The sequence below is a fragment of the Myxine glutinosa genome, chromosome 11 (assembly GCF_964187855.1).
Source record: "Myxine glutinosa chromosome 11, kmMyxGlut1.1, whole genome shotgun sequence".
Taxonomy (NCBI): Eukaryota; Metazoa; Chordata; class Myxini; order Myxiniformes; family Myxinidae; genus Myxine; species Myxine glutinosa.
Window position 1 is genome coordinate 98,526,835 of NC_136271.1, and position 18,378 is coordinate 98,545,212.

Consider the following 18,378-nt stretch of genomic DNA (forward strand, 5'->3'; position numbering starts at 1 on the left):
GGCTTGTTCAGATGTGTTTTGGAAAACTCCAGTCGGGCTTTCTTATGTCTCTCTCTCAACAGTGGGGTCCTCCTGGGACCCCCTTTCATTGAGTGGTGCAAGTTGAAACTGTCGTACCTTGTGTCTGAAGGTCAGCTTGAATCTGTTTGGTAGTTGATTGAGGTGCTTTCTTTACCATTCGAACAATCCTTCGCTGCAATATGTGATCAACTTTTTCTCTTGTGGCCACATCCAGGTAGGTTGGCTACAGTGCCATGGGCCTTAAACTTCCTGATAACATTGCGTACGGTGGACACAGGAACATCAAGGTCACTGGAGATGGACTTGTAGCCTTGAGATTGTCTAATCTTAGCTTCAATTTTGTGTCTGACCTCCTCAGACAATTCTCTGGTTTTCTTTCTTTTCTCAATGCTCATTGCGGTACACACAGTGACACAAAGCAGCAGATTGACTCCTTTTCTCTATTCAAACTGGTTGAATGAGTTATTCTATATTGCAGGCACCTGAAACTCACCACGGGTGAGTTCAATAATCCCAAAGTAAAGGGAAATCCCCTGCTTGAAATCTAATTATTTCTAACAACTTATAAAAGGTGCCTATAATATGATCCGGGCCATTTTTTAGAATTTCTGTGTGGAAAAAGCTAAGATTTAGTATTTTTTTGAGCTTTTCTTGTTTTGTTCCACTGCAAACCAAAGAAATACAAATGTGGACACTAAAATATTTTTTAATTTCAACAATTTTCTGGAAGAAATGGTGCATTATTTGAAAAAAGTGCAAGGGCGCCAATATTTTTGGCCACGACTGTATATTATACTTTGAGGAGCGGCTGAATGAGACAAAACTTTATCCATTAGAAAGGAAGTGATTACAAGGGAATTTTAGAGAGATGCTTTCGATAATGAAGGACATTGACAGAATAAGTGTGGAAAAGTTTTTCAGCAGGGGTCATATAGCTTGAGAGTGAAGAAGAGGATCGAGTTGTGACGTAATTAAGGCAGTAGTCTTTCACTCAGACAGTAGTTAATGTATGGAATGGCCTACCTGGAAGGGTAGTGGCACCAGGAACTGTAAGGTAGGTTTAAACTGGAATTAGATATCGGTAACTAAAAGCACTGCGGAGAGAGGGGTACATAGATAGTGGCAGAAACACGCAGGCATAATGGGCCTAATGGCCTCCTCCTCTTGCCTTGAACTTCCTTGTATCCTCCCATCACAGCGACGCTGCCGCACAGCGGTGCAAAAAGGAGAACGTCCAATGTTCAATGAAGCCCTGCGCTTCAACAGCCTGGATGTGGAACGCTTGAAAACGAGCACTCTGCGCCTGCGTCTATACACCGCACCACGTCTACGCAGACCGAAGGTCCTCGGCCAGCACATATTACTTCTTAAAGACCTGGTTCTTGAAGGGAGTGCGACCGCTCTTTCTCTTATCCTCACCTCTCCACGACAGGTGGCTACCGTAAGTCTTCACGTTTCATTATGAAACGGTTTTTGAAAAACAAAAGGGGGTTTTATCGTAATCGGTTATGTCTGTCTGTCTATCTGTCTGTCTGTCTGTCCGTCACATTATCTCCTCCTAAACGGTTGGGCAGAAATTCACCAAACTTGGTAGTTGTGATCATTATATGGCAAGAAGGGCAAGACCTGTGTCATTTTTGACCCCACCCCATTGGGCAGGGTCAAAAGGTCAAATTCCAAAAAATGCAGTTACAGGTACATTTTAAAAGAATACTTTGATTATGCAATCAACATCGAAATAGCCTGGTGTTGTGTGGTTGGCTTAGCGGTCGATAATAGGTGTTGGCTTAGCGGTTAGGGTGCCGGCTTGGGATCCTAGGATCCTGAGTTTCAATCCCGGTCGATCGCTGAATTAACACCAGGGGGGTTGACTCAGTCTGTCATCCTTCCGAGGCCCGCAAATTGAGTACCAGTTCACTGGTAATTCCCTGTGTGTCGCAAGAGGCGACTAACAGGGTTGGCGACAGGAAGGGCATCCGGTCATAAAACATTGCTTCAAAAAGGGGACAATGGTGCCCGAAAAAGGGCAACCCCTGCTCTTTTTTTTTTTTTTTTTTTTTTTTGTATACAAGATCGAGGCTCGTGAAAGAGCGAACATTAATCACACAGAAAGACAAACCGACACATAAAACATATAACATCGGGAGCGGTAGACAAGATGGGGAGAGAGGGGGAAGGACACAAACACAACATTTGAGAGCAGGGACCGAGAGACATGGAGACATCGAGAGATCTGAGAGAGGGCGAGGGCTTTGGGGGGGGGGGGGGGGCATGGGAAGGGGGCAGTGGGAGAGGTATAAAACATATGGACACTGCCAGGACTTCCAGGAAAGAAGTTGGAATTTCAAACAAGGTGGATCTGGGGTGAATTAGCGGGGGTAGAAAAGATCAAGGTTTTGGATGGGGGAAGATAAGAGATGGTGGTGAACAGCTGTTTTAAAGACCTGGAGGGAGGAGTGGGATTGAAGGGAGTGAGGGAGTTTGTTCCAGAGGCGGGCGAAAAGAGGAATGAAAGAGTGAAGGTGAGCAGAGAGCCGAGATTTCGGCAGTTTAACCATCAGAGGGTTGCTGGCAGATCTTGTGCGACCTGTAGGAATATTTGGGGGACAGAGCACAGAGAGAGCTGGGGGTGCAAGGCCGGAGAGGAGTCGGTAGAAGACAGAAAGACCACCTACCTGCCTGCGGTGAGTGAGTGAAAGGCCCTCAGAGATAGCTTCATCGCGGGAGATTCCAATAATTCTGAAAGCTTTGGTTTCAACAGCGTGAAGCCGAGCTAGGTGTGAGGCAGGAGCACCGGCCCATAGGGGAGAACAGTATTCCATTGAGCTGCGGATGAAAGCCTTGTATGTGGTGAGGAGCTCAGGTGTGCCGAGGAAGGACTTCGCACGACGGAGGATGCCCAGTCGGCGACTGGCTTTGGAGGCCAGCTTGGAAATGTGGTTTTCCCAAGAAAGATCATGGCAGATAGTGAGACCCAAAATCTTGAGCGACAGAACTTCTTGGAGAGGATTGTTGAGAAAGTAGATGGGAGGGTTGTGCAGTCGATCTTTTCGGAGAGACATAGTAAGAGTGTGAGATTTGTCAGGATTGAAAGACATGTTCCACTTGTTTGACCAGTCTGTGATTTTGTCCAGGTCTTCAGAGAGTGAGGAGGCAGCAGACTGCCGATCTGAGGGAAGAGGAATGGAGCGGCAGAGAGTGGAGTCATCAGCAAAGAGATAGAGAGGATTTTCGAGAGAGTCAGAGAGATCATTGATGAAGACCAGAAAAAGCATGGGGCCCAGAACACTGCCTTGGGGAACTCCAGCCTGAACAGGAAGAGGAGATGAGAGAAACCCATTCAGGGCCACACGTTGACGATGACTAGAGAGGAAGTCCGCCAGCCATGCGTGGAGATTTCCATGGATACCAAAGGAGGAGAGTTTGGTGAGCAGAGCGGGGTGCCAGACCGTGTCGAAGGCACGTGATATGTCGAGGGAGACAGCTCTAATTTCCTGTTTGGCATTGAGGACCTCCATCCATTGTTGAGACAGCAGAAGCAGCATGTCCAGAGTAGAGTGACCTGGTCTGAAACCAAATTGATGATCAGAGATCAAGCCATTGGAGAAGAGGAAAGATTTCATATCCGAAGCAATGATGGATTCCATGACTTTGCTGATAATTGGGAGAAGGCTGATTGGTCTGTAGTTGCTAGGATCTGTTTTTGCACCTTTTTTGTGCAAAGCGGTGATGTTGGCTGATTTCCAAGCAGATGGCAGTTGACCTTGAGCAAAAGAGAGGGTGAAGAGAACAGAGAGAGGGTGAGATAGAGCGGCAGAGCAGGATTTTAGGACCCGTGGGCTGATGCCGTCGGGTCCAGTTGCAGAATCAGAGTCGAGGGTTGACAGAAACTTTTCCACCTTGTCAGGAGGAAAGGACACGGAGTCCAGGAGCAGCAGGGTACGACTGGGTATGGTGGGTACAGAGAGGGATGGGTTTGGGACACAAGATTTAGAGGCAAACACAGAGTTGAGGCATTCAGCTTTTTCACGTGCGGAGTCAGCTGTGTAGCCGTTTGAGGTAAGGGAGGGGATGGAGGGGGAACAAACACCAGAAACGGATTTGACCAGACACCACCAGGATTTGGAAGAGGGAGACAGATAAGAGAGTTCGGTCTTGAGAACGGAGAGATATTGTTTCCTGGCTCTCCTGAGGGTGGACACACACTTGTTTCGGGCTTTGTGAAAGGAAATGAGATTTCCTTCCGTTGGATTTGCTTTCCAGGAGACGAAGGCAAGTTGTTTCTGGGCAACAGCCTCACCACAAGATTCCGTGTACCATGGACGGGAGGAAGGGTATGACAACTGAAGACGAGATGGGATAAATCTGTGCATGAGAGAGAGCAATTTACTTTGGAAGAATTCCCAGGATGAGTTGATGTCAGAGGCGGTAGAGATGGGAGACCAGTCCAGATGATTGATGGCTGCTTGAAGACCGTGCCAGTTGGCCTGAGTGAAATGCCAGACTCGTCGACGCTGAGCAGGCTCCCTGAGGATGGTCAGAGAGATGTCCACTTTAACAAGGACATGATCAGATGATCCAATCGGAGCAGAAGAAGAGCAGCAGACATTTTCAGGGAAGTTAGTCATAACCAAGTCCAGAAGAGAAGATGTTCCGTTGACTGAGATCCGGGTCGGGAAATTGACAGATTGTGTCAGTCCCAGTGAGTCGCAGAAGTCCTTTGCTGAAGAGCCATGGCTGGTGAGAGAGGTACCCACACCCAGCCAACTGGCATGGTGACAATTGAAATCACCACATATGAGGAAGAGAGAGTTGGGATGAGTAGATAGAAGTTGGTCCATATCATCAGACAGCGAGATGTAGATGGAGTCATCACTCGGGTTAGGGTTTCCTCTGCGGGGAAAAATGGCCTCTAAAGGTGGTTCATTGAAATATGTGACGATTTTTGGATTTGACCTCTAGTTCATGCCACAGGGGGTAAGCACTTAAGGTCACAGGGGTAAAAATGGGGGAAAAACTTTTCTTAACTCAAAATTTGATATTGTATCATTCCTGGTGGAACTTTTTGCAATCTTTCAGCTTTGCTTTAGTTGGGAAGCGTGGGGATTTACGATGGAGCGCCATCGACTTCGCTCTAGTTTTCTTTTTGAATTCACGCTTTCCGCACCTTCTTCGTCAAACAACATAAACATTGCCGTAGAACACTCAAGTTTGCTCAACTTGTATCACAGACAGAGCTGCTTTATTTGCATAGTTTGAACATAATTTGCTAAAAAGAAAACTTTCAGTAGTCCATGGTTACAACCCAGAAACCTCAGATTCCGCACCACCGAGGGAGCAGCATCTATCAAACCAATAAAGCGTATTGAGGGTTAGATGAGGAGAGAACGTAGACGAGTCTAAATGGTCTCAGATTGGATGGTGTCGGCAGAAGTGAGTTGAAATGGCATCATTCGTATCGCAAACCATGAGCATGTCCTTTCCTGCTAATGCAAATACTTTCTCTTTTTGAAGAAAGTGAGGTGTGGTGCTGCCATTGCTCTCCAGTACATGATCGTGGAACCATGGTTCATCTCCAACCTTTTCGTTAAGGAGGGAATTTATTACTGTGCAGTTGTCGGTCATTCATGGACTCTTCATTTCATTGGTCAACTGTTTTAACCTATAACAGCATGCACTGCGTAGTGTGTGCAACATGACTGATGTCCATCCCGGTGGCAATTTGGTTGATGGCGATCCGCCAATTTTCCCGGATTAGATCCTCTGTGCGCAGTCGTCTATGGCATTACAGCACCACGATGGCCTTGACCCGGACGGACTGCTTCATCAGTAGTATCTGTGTCATCCAACTTTGTAATTTATACATACTTCTGGTATAATCGCTGATGTGGCATACCCCTGCACCAGCCAAGGGCTTCATATAGTAGAATGAGCAAAATAAGTGATCCATGCAGAGCCAGAGGAGTTTCAGCCATTTTGCATGTTTAACATGTCACCACAACCTTCAATGATATGATAGGCTGAAGGACGGGCAGTGGAAGGTGGTGGTTGAGGTTCTAAATCGACAAAAACACAGTGACAACAATACTTACGATGCACGCAATCCTGTCGCACAGAATATTCCTTATTATAATTGACGTCACATATTTTTTGACGCAAACAGATTTAGCAATATAAACGAATACAGAGAAACATGCTCTACAGATTTGTTCCGTATTCGATATAATTACTGTTCTCTTGTGTCTTTTATTTTGTTCACCTACAGTGGCCTGGAAAAGTATTCACCCCCTCCCCTCGGAAGTTTTCACATTTTGATGCCACCTGAGCTTATTTCATGATGCTTTCAAATCAAACTTAATATATGGAGTCTTCACAAACTACTCCAAAGTGATAAAGCTAAAAAATGCCGATAAAATGTGAATAAGACAGATTAACAGAGAAAATTAGATGATTCTCAGTTACACAGGTATTCATACCCTTTGCCTAATTAACCCTAACTCACTCCAGGAACAAATTATTTGTTTAAAAGGTTACAAAATAAGTGTAATAGGTTTCACCTGTATGTAATCAGTGGTTTAACATAAAAATTAAACTCCCCCACTTATCGAAGGAGTTTTAAGGTGAAACTCACTTGCTCAACCAACAAAGCAAACATGAAGACCAAGGAGCTTTCCAAATAAATCAGACATAAAGTGGTGAAGAAGCACCGTTCAGGAGAGGGTTTTAATACCCTGTCCTGAACCAATTGAACATTTATGGCAAGACTTGATGATGCAGTCCATCGACGATCCCCATCAAACTTGGCAGAACAAGAGCAATTTTCACATGAAGAAGGGCAAATATTTCACCATCTCACTGTGCAAAGCTGGTAATGACCGACCGAAAAAGACTCGTAGCAGTCTTCTTCTTCTAATCCTCTTCCCTTTTTATAAGGGGTGAGGTCCAATGGCACCAAGGTTCTGCCCTGCCTTGACCACGATACTCCTCCACTTCCCTCTGTCCTCAGCCAACTCTCTCCACTCTCCAACCGCCCCTGTCTTACTGATATTCCACCTCACACAATCCTCCCATCGCAATCGTGGTCTACCTCTTTTCCTCCTACCTTGCTTCCTCAACCTATCCGCTATCTTTGCCATTCTCTTTCCCCCATCCACAACAAGTGTCCAGCCCATCTCAGCCGAAATTTCATCAATCTCCCCATCAAGCTCCTATGCACATTGCACACCAATCTCCTCTCTCAGTTCACTGATCCTCCTTCTATCCCCCCCTCTTCAGTCCCGCAATCCTCCTGACCTAGTTGTTCTCGCAAACCTGCAGCCTCTGTTGGTGTTTCTCTGTCAGTTCCACCATCTCCAGACTGTAAAGGTAGGCCGGCATTACACACGACATCAGAACCTTTCCCTTCAATCTCCTTAATATCTTTCCATTTGCCATTACTCCCTCCACCCTCCTCCACACATTTGTGCCCACCTGAATCCTCCTCCGCACCTCTGCTTCAGACTTGCCATCCCCGATCACTGTTCCCCAGATGCTTAAACCTATTTCCTTGTCTGATCTCCTTCCCCTTTAACCTGATATTAATTTATTTTCTTTGCTGCCCGACCCACATCACCTCTATCTTGTCCATACTCATCTTCAGCCCATGCTTCCCTCCACTCCTCCAGTACTTCCTGCATCTCCTGTCTACTCTCCACCACAACAGCCAGATTGTCCACATACAATATCCTCCTGATACTACCCCTCATGTTTAACTTCCTGCATGGATGGAGGAGGGATCACCATGTTAAACTCCATCACCATGATAAACACGAGTGGGCTGAGAGAACTTCCCTGCCTCAAATCGATGTTCACATTCAACTCCTCTGACATCCCAGGACCAACCAAAACTCTTCCCTTCGTTCTCTTATACATCCCTTCCACCAACCTAACTTCTGCTTCTGGCACTCCCATCTATCTCAGTGTCGCCGTCACTATGTCTCCCAGGAAAGTGTCGTCGGCCTTCTCCGGGTCCACAAATCCCAATGCCATTTCAACTTTCACCTACACCTCTTCTCCATCAACTGTCTCCGCATGGACCTTCTATCCGTCATCACCCAACGCTTTATAAACCCCCGCTGCTCTTCTCCGATCTCCATCTCCACACTCTTCCTTATCCTCCCATCCAGAATCCTCCACATAACCTTCATGACATTACTAAGGAGTGTAATGCCCCTGTACTTCCCTGGATCTTGAACATCGCCTTTCCCCTTCCATATCGGCACAATTAACCTTGTCCTCCAATTCTGCGGAATTTAAGCCTCTGTCAAAAATACATTCAACTGCCTCTTCGGCCAACTGGCTCCAACTTCTCCCACTGCAATGATCATCTCTGTACACACCTCGTCAATGCCTGGCGCTCTTCCCTTATTCATCTTCTTCAATGCTGTCCGCAACTCCTCCTCTGTGATCTTCACCAACTCCACTTTCCCCTCTACATAACACGGTAGCTCCAGCTCGCTGTTGCTTCCTTTCTGGTTCAACAGCTCCTTTTAATGCCCTTCCCACACCTTCAATACGATCCCCCTCTTTGACACATTGCAGGCATTGCAAAAGGTGCTCCCACCAAGTACTGACCTAAGGGGCTGAATACTTTTGCAACCAGTGAATTTTGATTTGCACATGTTTTTGCAGGTATTCCTGACGTAACCTCCTTCAACAATAAAAGTGTTTATTTTCATCTGTTCAGTTATGAATAAAAAAGATCATTTGGGAAAATTATTTCTATATAATTGATAATTCATCTAAATGTGGCATTAGGGGTAGGGGTGAATACTTTTGCCGGCCACTGAATGTATCAATCTGAAGGTTATCCCTCTTCTCATTTATTTATGTTACTGTTCCACAGGTTCTCAGTGGATCTGGTTGTCCACAGCTTCAGCTTGGCCTGTCATACAATCCTACAACTGGGCGGCTGTCTGTTGATGTCCTCCAGGGCAGACAACTGCGCCCAATCAGTGCCAGGCGGCCGAGAGGTATACCAGAGGGTTCGGAATGATGTAGAGAATGAATGTCGATGTTATATTTATGTTGTGCAAATTATAGGATTATTACATGTGTTTTCATATATTATTATTTACCTCTTACAGATAATCTCTGCTGCCTAAAACATCTCGTCGGTGGTCAAGTGTACGTTTTGCAAGGTGAACCAGAAATGCAGCCATAACGGCGCATGACGTTATACTCAGGTGTATCATGTACAGTTAAATTTTGTTATCATATTAGACAAAATCAACAGTCTGGTTAATGCGGTTGATGCAAAACTTTATACAAATGATCAACTTGCCATGGGGAATATAGGTTTTTTTTTTACATTTACAGTGCCTTCATGAAGTATTCACACCCCTTGGCTTTTTCACCTTTTGTTGTATTACAGCCTGAATTTAAAATGAATTAAATTGAGATTTTTTGTCACTGATCTCTTTGTCATTGGAGCACCATATTGTCAAAGTGGAATATTTTTATGAGAAATTTTTACAAAATAATTAAAAATTAAAAGCTGAAATGTCTTGAGCCAATAAGTATTCAACCCCTTTGCTAGGACATTCCATACTGAGCTCAGGTGCATCCAATTTCCTTTGATCATCCTTGAGATGTCTCGACGACTTCATTGGAGTCCACCGGTGGTCAATTCAATTGATTGACATGATTTAGAAAGAAACACACCTTTCTATACAAGGTCCCACAGTTGACAGTGAATGTCAGAGCAGAAGCTCTACCATGAAGTCTAAGAATCCGAGAAAACTCCGAGATAGAAACGTGAGGAGGCAAAGATCTGGGGAAGTATATAAAACAATTCCTGGAATGTTTAAAGTTCCCAAGAACACAGTGAGCTAAATCATTAGGAGATGGAAATAATATGGAACTACTCAGACTCTTCCTAGACCTGGCCGCCCAACCAAACTGAGCAACCGGGCAAAAAGGGCCTCGGTCAGGGAGGTGACCAAGAACCCCAATGACCACTCTGACAGAACTACAGAGTTCCGGGTCTGAGATGGGAGAACCTGCCAGAAGGACAACAATGCAGCACTTCACAAGTCTAGGCTTTACGGGAGAATGACCAGACGGAAGCCACTCCTGAGAAAAAGGCACCTAACAGCACACCTGGAGTTTGCTGAAAGACTCTGAGAGGATGAGGCAAATTATTCTAAGGTCTGATGAGGCGAAAATTGAACTCTTCGGCCTGGATGCAAAGTGCTACATCTGGCAGGAAACGAGCACAGCTCATCACCCATCTACAGTCGTGGCCAAAAATATTGGCACCCTTGCCAATCTCTAACATCTCTAATCAAAACCTTTTTCAAATAACTCACCATTTTCTCTAAAAATAAGTTGAAATTGACAAAAGTATTTGGTCTCCACAATTCTTTATTTCACCGTTAATATTACAGAACCTTTGTTTTTGATTCAGAACTTAATATATCCTTTTAAATCAGAAAATAAAAATAAATGGCATTGACAAAATTATTGACACCCAGATTTAATATTTTGTAGCACATTCTTTGGACAATAACATCAGTGAAGCGCTTCATATAGCCATGAATGAGCTTCCTCCACCTCTCTACTGGTAGTTTGTCCCACTCTTCTTGTGCAAACTGCTCCAGTTCTCCCAGATTTTAAGGTGCCTTCTCCCAACTGCTGTTTTCAGATCTCCCCACAGGTGTTCAATGGGATTTAGATCTGGACCCATTGCTGGTCACTTCAGAACAGTCCAGTGTTTTGTCTTGAACCATTCCTGGGTGCTTTTTGAAGTGTGTTTGGGGTCATTGTCCTGCTGCAAGATCCATGACCTTGGATGGAGAACCAGCTTTCTGACACTGGGTTGAACATTGTGCTCTAAAATGCCTTGGTAATCTCCTGATTTCATGATGCCATGCACACATTCAAGGTACCCAGTGCCAGAGGCAGCACAGAAACCCCAAAACATCACTGAACCTCGTCCATGTTTGATTGTAGGGAAAGTGTTCTTTTCTTTGAATGCTTCATTTTGTTTTCTGTAAACATAGAGATAATGTGCTTTACGGAAAATCTCTAATTTGGTCTCATCTTTGCACAGGACATTCTCCCAGAAGGATTTTGGCTTGTTCAGGTGTGTTTTGGCTTGTTCAGGTGTGTTTTGACAAACTCCAGTCGGGCTTTCTTATGTCTCTTTCTCAGCAGTGGTGTCTTCTTGGGTCTCCTACCATAGAACCCCCTTTCATTGAGTTGGTGACGGATGGTGCGAGTTGAAACTGTCATAACTTGTGTCTGAAGGTCAGATTGAATCTGTTTGGCAGTTGATCGAGGTGCTTTCTCCACCATTCGAACAATCCTTCGCTGCAATCTCCGATCATGTTTTCTCTTGCGGCCACGTCCAGGGAGATTAGCTACAGTGCCTTGGGCCTTAAACTTCCTGATAACATTGCGTATGGTGGACACAGGAACATCAACGTCTCTGGAGATGGACTTGTAGCCTTGAGATTGTCCATGCTTGGCTTCAATCTTGTGTCTGACCTCCTCAGACAATTCTCTGGTTTTCTTTCTTTTCTCCATGTTCATTGCAGAACACACAGTGACACAAAACAGCAGAATGACTCCTTTTCTCTATTCAAACTGGTTGAATGAGTGATTTTTATAATGCAGGCACCTGCATCTCGCCAAAGGTGAGTTCAATTCCAAAGTAAAGGAGAATCACCTGCTTGAAATCTAATTATTTCTAACAACTTCTAAGAGGTGCCAATAATATTGTCCAGGCCATTTTAGGATTTCTATGTGGAATAAGCTAAGATTTAGTAATTGTTCAGCTTTTTTTGTTTCGTTCCACTGCAAACTAAAGAAATACAAATGTGGATACCAAAATATTTTTTTATTTTAACAATTTTCTGGAAGAAATGGTGCATTATTTGAAAAAAGTGCAAGGGTGCCAATATTTTTGGCCACGACAGTACCACCATCCCTACTGTAAAGCATGGTTGTGGCAGCATCATGCTATGGCGATGCGTTTCAGCAGCAGGGACTGGGAGACTTGTAAAGATAGCGGGAGAAATAAATGGAGTGAAATACTGGCAAATCCTTGAGAAGAACCTGATTTAGAGTGAAAAAGACCTTAAACGGTGGCAAATATTTACATTTAAACAAGACAGTGACCCCAAGCAAAAACCCAAAGCAACATTGGAATGGCTTCAGAACAAGAACTTGAAAGTCCTTGAGTAGCCCAGCCAAAACCCAGACTTGAATCCCATTGAGAATCTGTGGAACGACTTGAAAATTGCTGTTCAACAATGCTCCCGATCCAACTTGGCATAGCTTGAGCAAATCTGCAAGGAAGAATGGGAGAAACTCCCCAAATCCAGATGTGCAAAGCTAATGCAGACATACACCAGAAGACTCGAAGCTGTAATTGTGCTTCTACCGAAGTATTGACTCAGGGGGTTAAATAGTTATGGAAATTAGATATTTCAGTATTTCATTATTAATTGTTTTGTAAAAATTTCTAAAATGAAAATTCCACTTTGACATTATGGAGTGTTATGTGCAAATCAGTGCCAAAAAAAAAATCTCAATTTAATCCATTTTTAATTCAGGCTGTAACTCAACAAAATGTAAAAGAGTCAAGGGGTGTGAATACTTTCTGAAAGCACTGTATGTACATTGATACAATTTAGCTTTAATGTGCACAAATGTGGTCATTAGATATCCTAATAATTAATCAATAAAGCTATGGATAATGGCGATGTATGCGGCATAATAGGGTGCATTGATGATATGGGTATATGGGCTGTAATAGTAGTGGGCCGTGCAAGGAGAGTTCAGAATGAGCGTGCAAGGAGAGACCGATATGCGCTCTACCGAGTGCCGATATAGTTTTATTTATTTATTTAACCACCTCCCACTAACATCCTGGTCATTTGACTTACATTTTGAATTTTGGCCTAGGGAATCCTCACTTGCACAATTGCACATCCATATTTGTGGTTAAGGCATAATCGAGAAGGAAGTGAGCTTGCCGTGAGTGAAGGGGGATATTGATGCCATGAGCAGAAATCTTGTACCGGGGTGAGTTACATGACTGAAGCATGAAAGGTGACCAATCCATCCATTGCTGGGCTAGCCTATCGATCATTGAATAGCCATGGGGAAGAAACCAAGCTGAAGATAAAATTATCGATAAAAGGTTATCCTCAATTTTGTAACATTCACAAATATTAAAGGCAGCTCTCAGCATTCCTCCCATTTGTGTTTCTACTTTTTATCTTTGTTCGGCAGCAAAATTTGTGGAATATCAGATCAAAACAAACATAAACATCTCTGTTTTTTACCCTCGCGCAGACATGTACGTGAAGCTGACGCTACTGAACAGCATGGGGCAGCAGATGGTCATGCACAAGACTTCAGTGTGCCGTGGTAACACAGATCCAGCTTTCCACGAAACATTCCCTTTCCAGTTAGCCCTCTTCCAGCTCTCTGATGTGACGCTTCTGGTGTCGGTATTTGTGCGACGCAGCCTCCGTCGACGCCGACTCCTGGGATGGCTCCTATTGGGAGCCACGGGTAGCGGACCGGCACAGGCGGCACACTGGGCTCAAATGCGTGCCAGCGAGGGGCGACCCGTGTGCCTCTGGCACGCCCTCTTAGAACCATAAAAAGGAAATTTGGTCGGGCCCATATATTATGCATGGTGAGCAGCATGCAGGAGACCTGCGAGTAGTTCGTTCCACTTCCGGTACTGCCAAACACGTTGCAGAAATGTTACTTCCACTACCACTGAAAGTTATTTTGTCAACCGAAATATCTGTTTCAGCATATTCATCGTGCTGGACATTCATCATCTGTTTCATCGTATTCATTGCAATATATGTTGCTCCTGTCGTTCTGTATTTTTGCTTTTTACCAAATTAAGTGCAAATTAATTTACGAAGGAAACTCTATTCAGTTCCTTCCCCTATTAATAATACCTGCCTAGCTAACACAACACCGTTGGGCCAACGTTGGAGCAACGTCAGCACTTACGTTGGATGTTAATCACTTTAAGAAGGAACCTTCGAGGATTGCAAATATTTGTGATAACTTCAATATCCGGTCGGCCTGGTAGAAAGTTACAATCTGAACCTCTGGCTCAGGCTATAGGGAGCCCATGCTCAAATATCATCTTTGTTTGTCCATTGTCTACTAAGCTCTTTGCAATTCATGTTCAAGTCCACCAATGTGTAGTACTCCTTGTCTATGTCCTGAATGTGTTAATATGTACATGTTCCTCCTGAGCCTTCGATCAGTGTTTATAAAGAAGAGAAAAAGTAACATGATGGATTTATGATCAACTTTTAAAATCTATTTCCAAAATATTTTTCTCTTTTCTGTAACAAAAAACAATAGTTGCTGAATTAAGGATCGTCTTTTTAATCGATAGATAAATTATTTCTAAAATCCTTGCGATGTTTCACGTTTGATTGCACCAACTTCCGAATTTCTTTATCTTATGCATGAACAACAAAACGATTTTGTGAGTAAAACGGACTCGGTGATTTCTGTTGATTGATTAAGATCATACTTAAATTTGAGAAATAATGGCCAAACTGAACTAAAACTCTGTGTTAAGAACAATATTTACAAGATCTCCAAACATAAATATGTCAAGGCATTCATTGCATTTTCGTAACCAGTACTTTAAGCTTTATTAATTTCTCGCTCAATCATTCAAAATGTTTTTCTACTCAGGTATAACGAAACAAGATAACAAGCTTTCAATTTTATTGAAGAAGAAGAAGAAGAATCTTTAGAGGCCATTTTCCCCTGCAGAGCAGGGGTTGGCCTTTTTCAGGCACCGTGGTCCCCTTTTTGAAGCAATGTTTTATGGCCGGATGCCCTTCCTGCCACCAACCCTGTTGGTCGCCTCTTGCGACACACAGGGAATTACCAGTGAACTGGTACTCAATTTGTCGACCTCGGAAGGATGACAGGCGAGTCAACCCCCCTGGAGTTAATTCAGCAATTGACCAGGATTCGAACCCAGGATCCCAAGCCGGCACCCTAACCGCTAAGCCAACACCAGGCTTGAGACACTGATAGATACAATCCAATGCTGACCTGCAAATCCACGAAGAGCTACAGAGTCCTCCAAGACTTCGACTGAAGTCATGGAAGCCTTTGTGGATTAGGGGATCTGTAGTGGCTGACGACAAGGAGTTGTGGCGGCAGCAATGAGAAAAGGCATCACTTCGAAAATGGCCAGGTAATCCAAGATCCCATGAAGGAGTCCTCAGGATTTGACCTACAGAGATGCCAGTGGAGTGGTCTTAATTGACTGCGAACTCTACATGCAATCTTCATATGTATAAGAGGAAGCAAACTCAGAGGCCTGTGCGTACCTGTCGCCATCGACATCAGACAGTCCTACATGTAGTACAGGACTGTGTGCAGAGGAAATTCAGCAGGCGCTTGGCCGAATTACACAGGACCACTGATGCTGCAACTGGATGGATCTCAATTACTATATCTCAAATTCTCATTGTCTACAATATCATATGAAAGAAGAAGAACTTTATTTTTCAATGTATCAACCTTCATCTCAACACGTTTTGTTTATCAAACGACCAATGCTCTCGTTCAAGAATATTTTCTTGAAACCTTTAGACGACAAATAATAGCCACTCAGGGCTAAATCTGGGCTGTCGAGTGGATGATTCAACTGCTCCGAGCTACACTGGTGAATGATGGCTTGTACAACTCTGGCCTTGTGAATTGGTGCATTGTCGTGCAGCGCGTCAATACTCCGTGGCGTTTTCCGCTGATGGTTTAGCAATTCAGCACAATATTGAAAAGTGATGATAGGTTTGCACAGCATGTAATCAATCAACAGCACGTCCTTTTGAATCCCTGAAGATGATGACCATAATCTTTCCAGCTGAGGACAGGGTGCAGAACTTCTTCGGGCTTGGAGATGCCCGGTGATTCCACTGCATTGGTCCAGTCTTGGTCTCAGAGTCCCAGTGGTGAACCCGTGTCTGATCACCGGTAAACGGACTTGAAAAAACTCTTCTGGAGTGGCGTTGAAGAGCCTGTAGGCACTCTTTACTGGACTTCCACTCTCTGGTGGTGATCTTGCGCACTGAGGTTTCAAAGGGCAATCTGGCAGAAACCTTGACCTGCCAAAATGTTCGTGGATAATGGTTTTGATGGTTTCAACAGAAATGCCAAACCTTTTTGTCAAGTTCAGCAACCTGGATTCGGCGATCAGACATTATGACGCTTTCCACAGCGAATACTGTTTCTGAACTGATAATGTCTGAGGATCATCCAGGCCTGGAGCATCTTTGATCGATTCTCTGCCACTGCGTTGTAGTGATGGACATCCTCCCCTGACACAGCAACTATGCGTCTGTGGATTTGCTTTGCAGCACAAACATCTTTCCTTGTACAAAATGTGACGACGACAGGTTGCTCAACTGTAAAGGTCCACCATTCAATGCCAATGATGAGAATACAGACTTGAAATTACGGAAGAATTACAAGAATATATTTGGCTTTACGAATTCATATAAATTCCACAATAGGCCCGCGAACCTGCATTCAATGCAAGGTGGTGTATAAGTAAGCGAATTGCAAAGCCTTTTGAACCACTCTTTTAAAATCCCTAATATATTTTTTGTACATGTTCTGCTTGTCCATCAGGCTAAATACAATAGGGGGAAAAGGATCGCAGACACAAAAGAGGGTGATCGATGATTCCATGACCTTGCTGATGATTGGAAGTAAGCTAATAGGTCTAAGGTTGAGGGGATCAGTTTTTGCACCTTTTATGTAATGCAGTGATGTTGGCGGATTTCCAAGCAGATAGAGGATGACCCAACGCAAATGATGATGAAAAGGGCAGAGAGATGATGTGCAAGAGCAGCAGAGCAGGTTATTAGGACACGTGAGCTGATGCCGTCCGGTCCAGTTGTATAGTCAGAGACGAGGGTTGAAAGAACCTTCTTCACATTCTCAGGTGCAAAAGACAGAATCCAGGAACAGTTGGTTGCAACAGGGAAAGATGGGTGCTGAGATTAAGGGATTCGGGACACAATATTTGGAAGCAAACAGAATGCATTCAGGCTTTTCATGAGCGGAGTCGGCTTTGGTGCCATTTAAAGAGAGCAAACGGATGGACGGCGAGCATACTCCAGAGAGAGACTTAACAAGGCCCCGCCGGGTTTAAGAGGAGGGAGAAAGGTTGAAAGTTCATTCTTGAGGTTGGTCCTCGGTGTGGACACACACTTGTTGCGGACTTTTTGGAATGCACTGAGATTGCCTTTGGTCGGATTAGCCTTCCAGGAAGAGAAGGGAAGTTGTTTCCGAACAACTGCCTCACCACAGGGCGGGGCGGGAAGAACATCATTGTACCATGGGCGGGAAGAAGGGTAGGATAATTGAAGACGAGATGGGATGAATCTGTACATGAGAGAGAAGGTTTCTGTGGAAGAATTCCCAGGCTGAGTTAACATCAGAGGCAGTAGATATGGGAGACCAGTCCTGAAGTGTGATGGCTGCTTGCAGTCCCTGCCAATCTGCTCGAGTGGAATGCCAGACTCACCGGCGTTGGAGACAACTCTCTAACAATAGCCAGAGAGATGTTGACTTTCACTAGCACATGATCAGATGAACCAATTGGAGCAGAGGAAGAGTGGGAGACATTTGGGGGAAGGTTAGTCATCACCAAGTTCCTAAGGGAGGACTTGTCATTGGGAGAGATCCTGATGGGAAAGTTCACAGATTGAGTCTGTCCCATGGAGTCACTGAAGTCCTTTGCTGAAGTGCTATGGTTGGTGAGAGAGGTACCAACCAAGTTGCATGGGGACAAATGAAATAACAACATATGAGGAGGAGAGGGTTGGGATGAGTGGTGAAAGGTTTGTCCATGTTGTCTCAGAGAGAGAGAGAGAGAGATGTAAATGAAGTCATCACTGTTTGGACAGTACAATACACAGATGAACAAGAGATGGGAGCGGGGGGGGAAGTTGCAGCCAGAGGTACTCATGGTGAATGGGAGGTGTAAGTTCAGTACAAAGATAGTGAGAAATTGAGTTATTGATGTAAATTGCAACTCCACTGCTGGAGCATGGTTCAGGCATATCAAATTGGAGGAGACAATAACCGGAGTGAGACACTAAGGAGTCAGGGATGTCCTGTCGGAGGAAGGATTTAGGATTCTGTTAAGCAGATGATGTCTGGTTTATCGGCAATGGCCTGGATTGAGAGATCTGTCAGGTTAGAGCGGAGCCACTGGATGATTTCGGTCCACACAATTGGAGATGTGGGAGATGTTGGAAGGGTTCAGTATGGGAGGGGGAGGGAGGCTTTGCGTGG

The 18,378-nt window shown here is 44.4% G+C and overlaps 1 protein-coding gene across 1 annotated transcript; it reads left to right on the plus strand.

The window, feature by feature from the left end:
- Positions 1–990: 990 nt before the first annotated feature.
- LOC144888320 (synaptotagmin-14-like) lies at positions 991–9,246 on the plus strand. Its single transcript, XM_078765974.1, has 4 exons — positions 991–1,075; positions 1,220–1,462; positions 8,906–9,032; positions 9,147–9,246. Exons 1-4 carry the CDS (start codon positions 1,031–1,033, stop codon positions 9,221–9,223), a joined length of 492 nt encoding a protein of 163 aa, XP_078622100.1. The 5' UTR covers positions 991–1,030; the 3' UTR covers positions 9,224–9,246.
- Positions 9,247–18,378: the final 9,132 nt, after the last annotated feature.

Bases quoted from the DNA above. Each gene is read 5' to 3' on its own strand.
- LOC144888320 (XM_078765974.1), top strand. From the start codon at position 1,031: ATGGAATGGCCTACCTGGAAGGGTAGTGGCACCAGGAACTGTAAG. The intron at 1,076-1,219 runs GTAGGTTTAAAC...CTCCCATCACAG, and splicing joins GTGGCACCAGGAACTGTAAG to CGACGCTGCCGCACAGCGGT. The intron at 1,463-8,905 runs GTAAGTCTTCAC...ACTGTTCCACAG, and splicing joins CTCCACGACAGGTGGCTACC to GTTCTCAGTGGATCTGGTTG.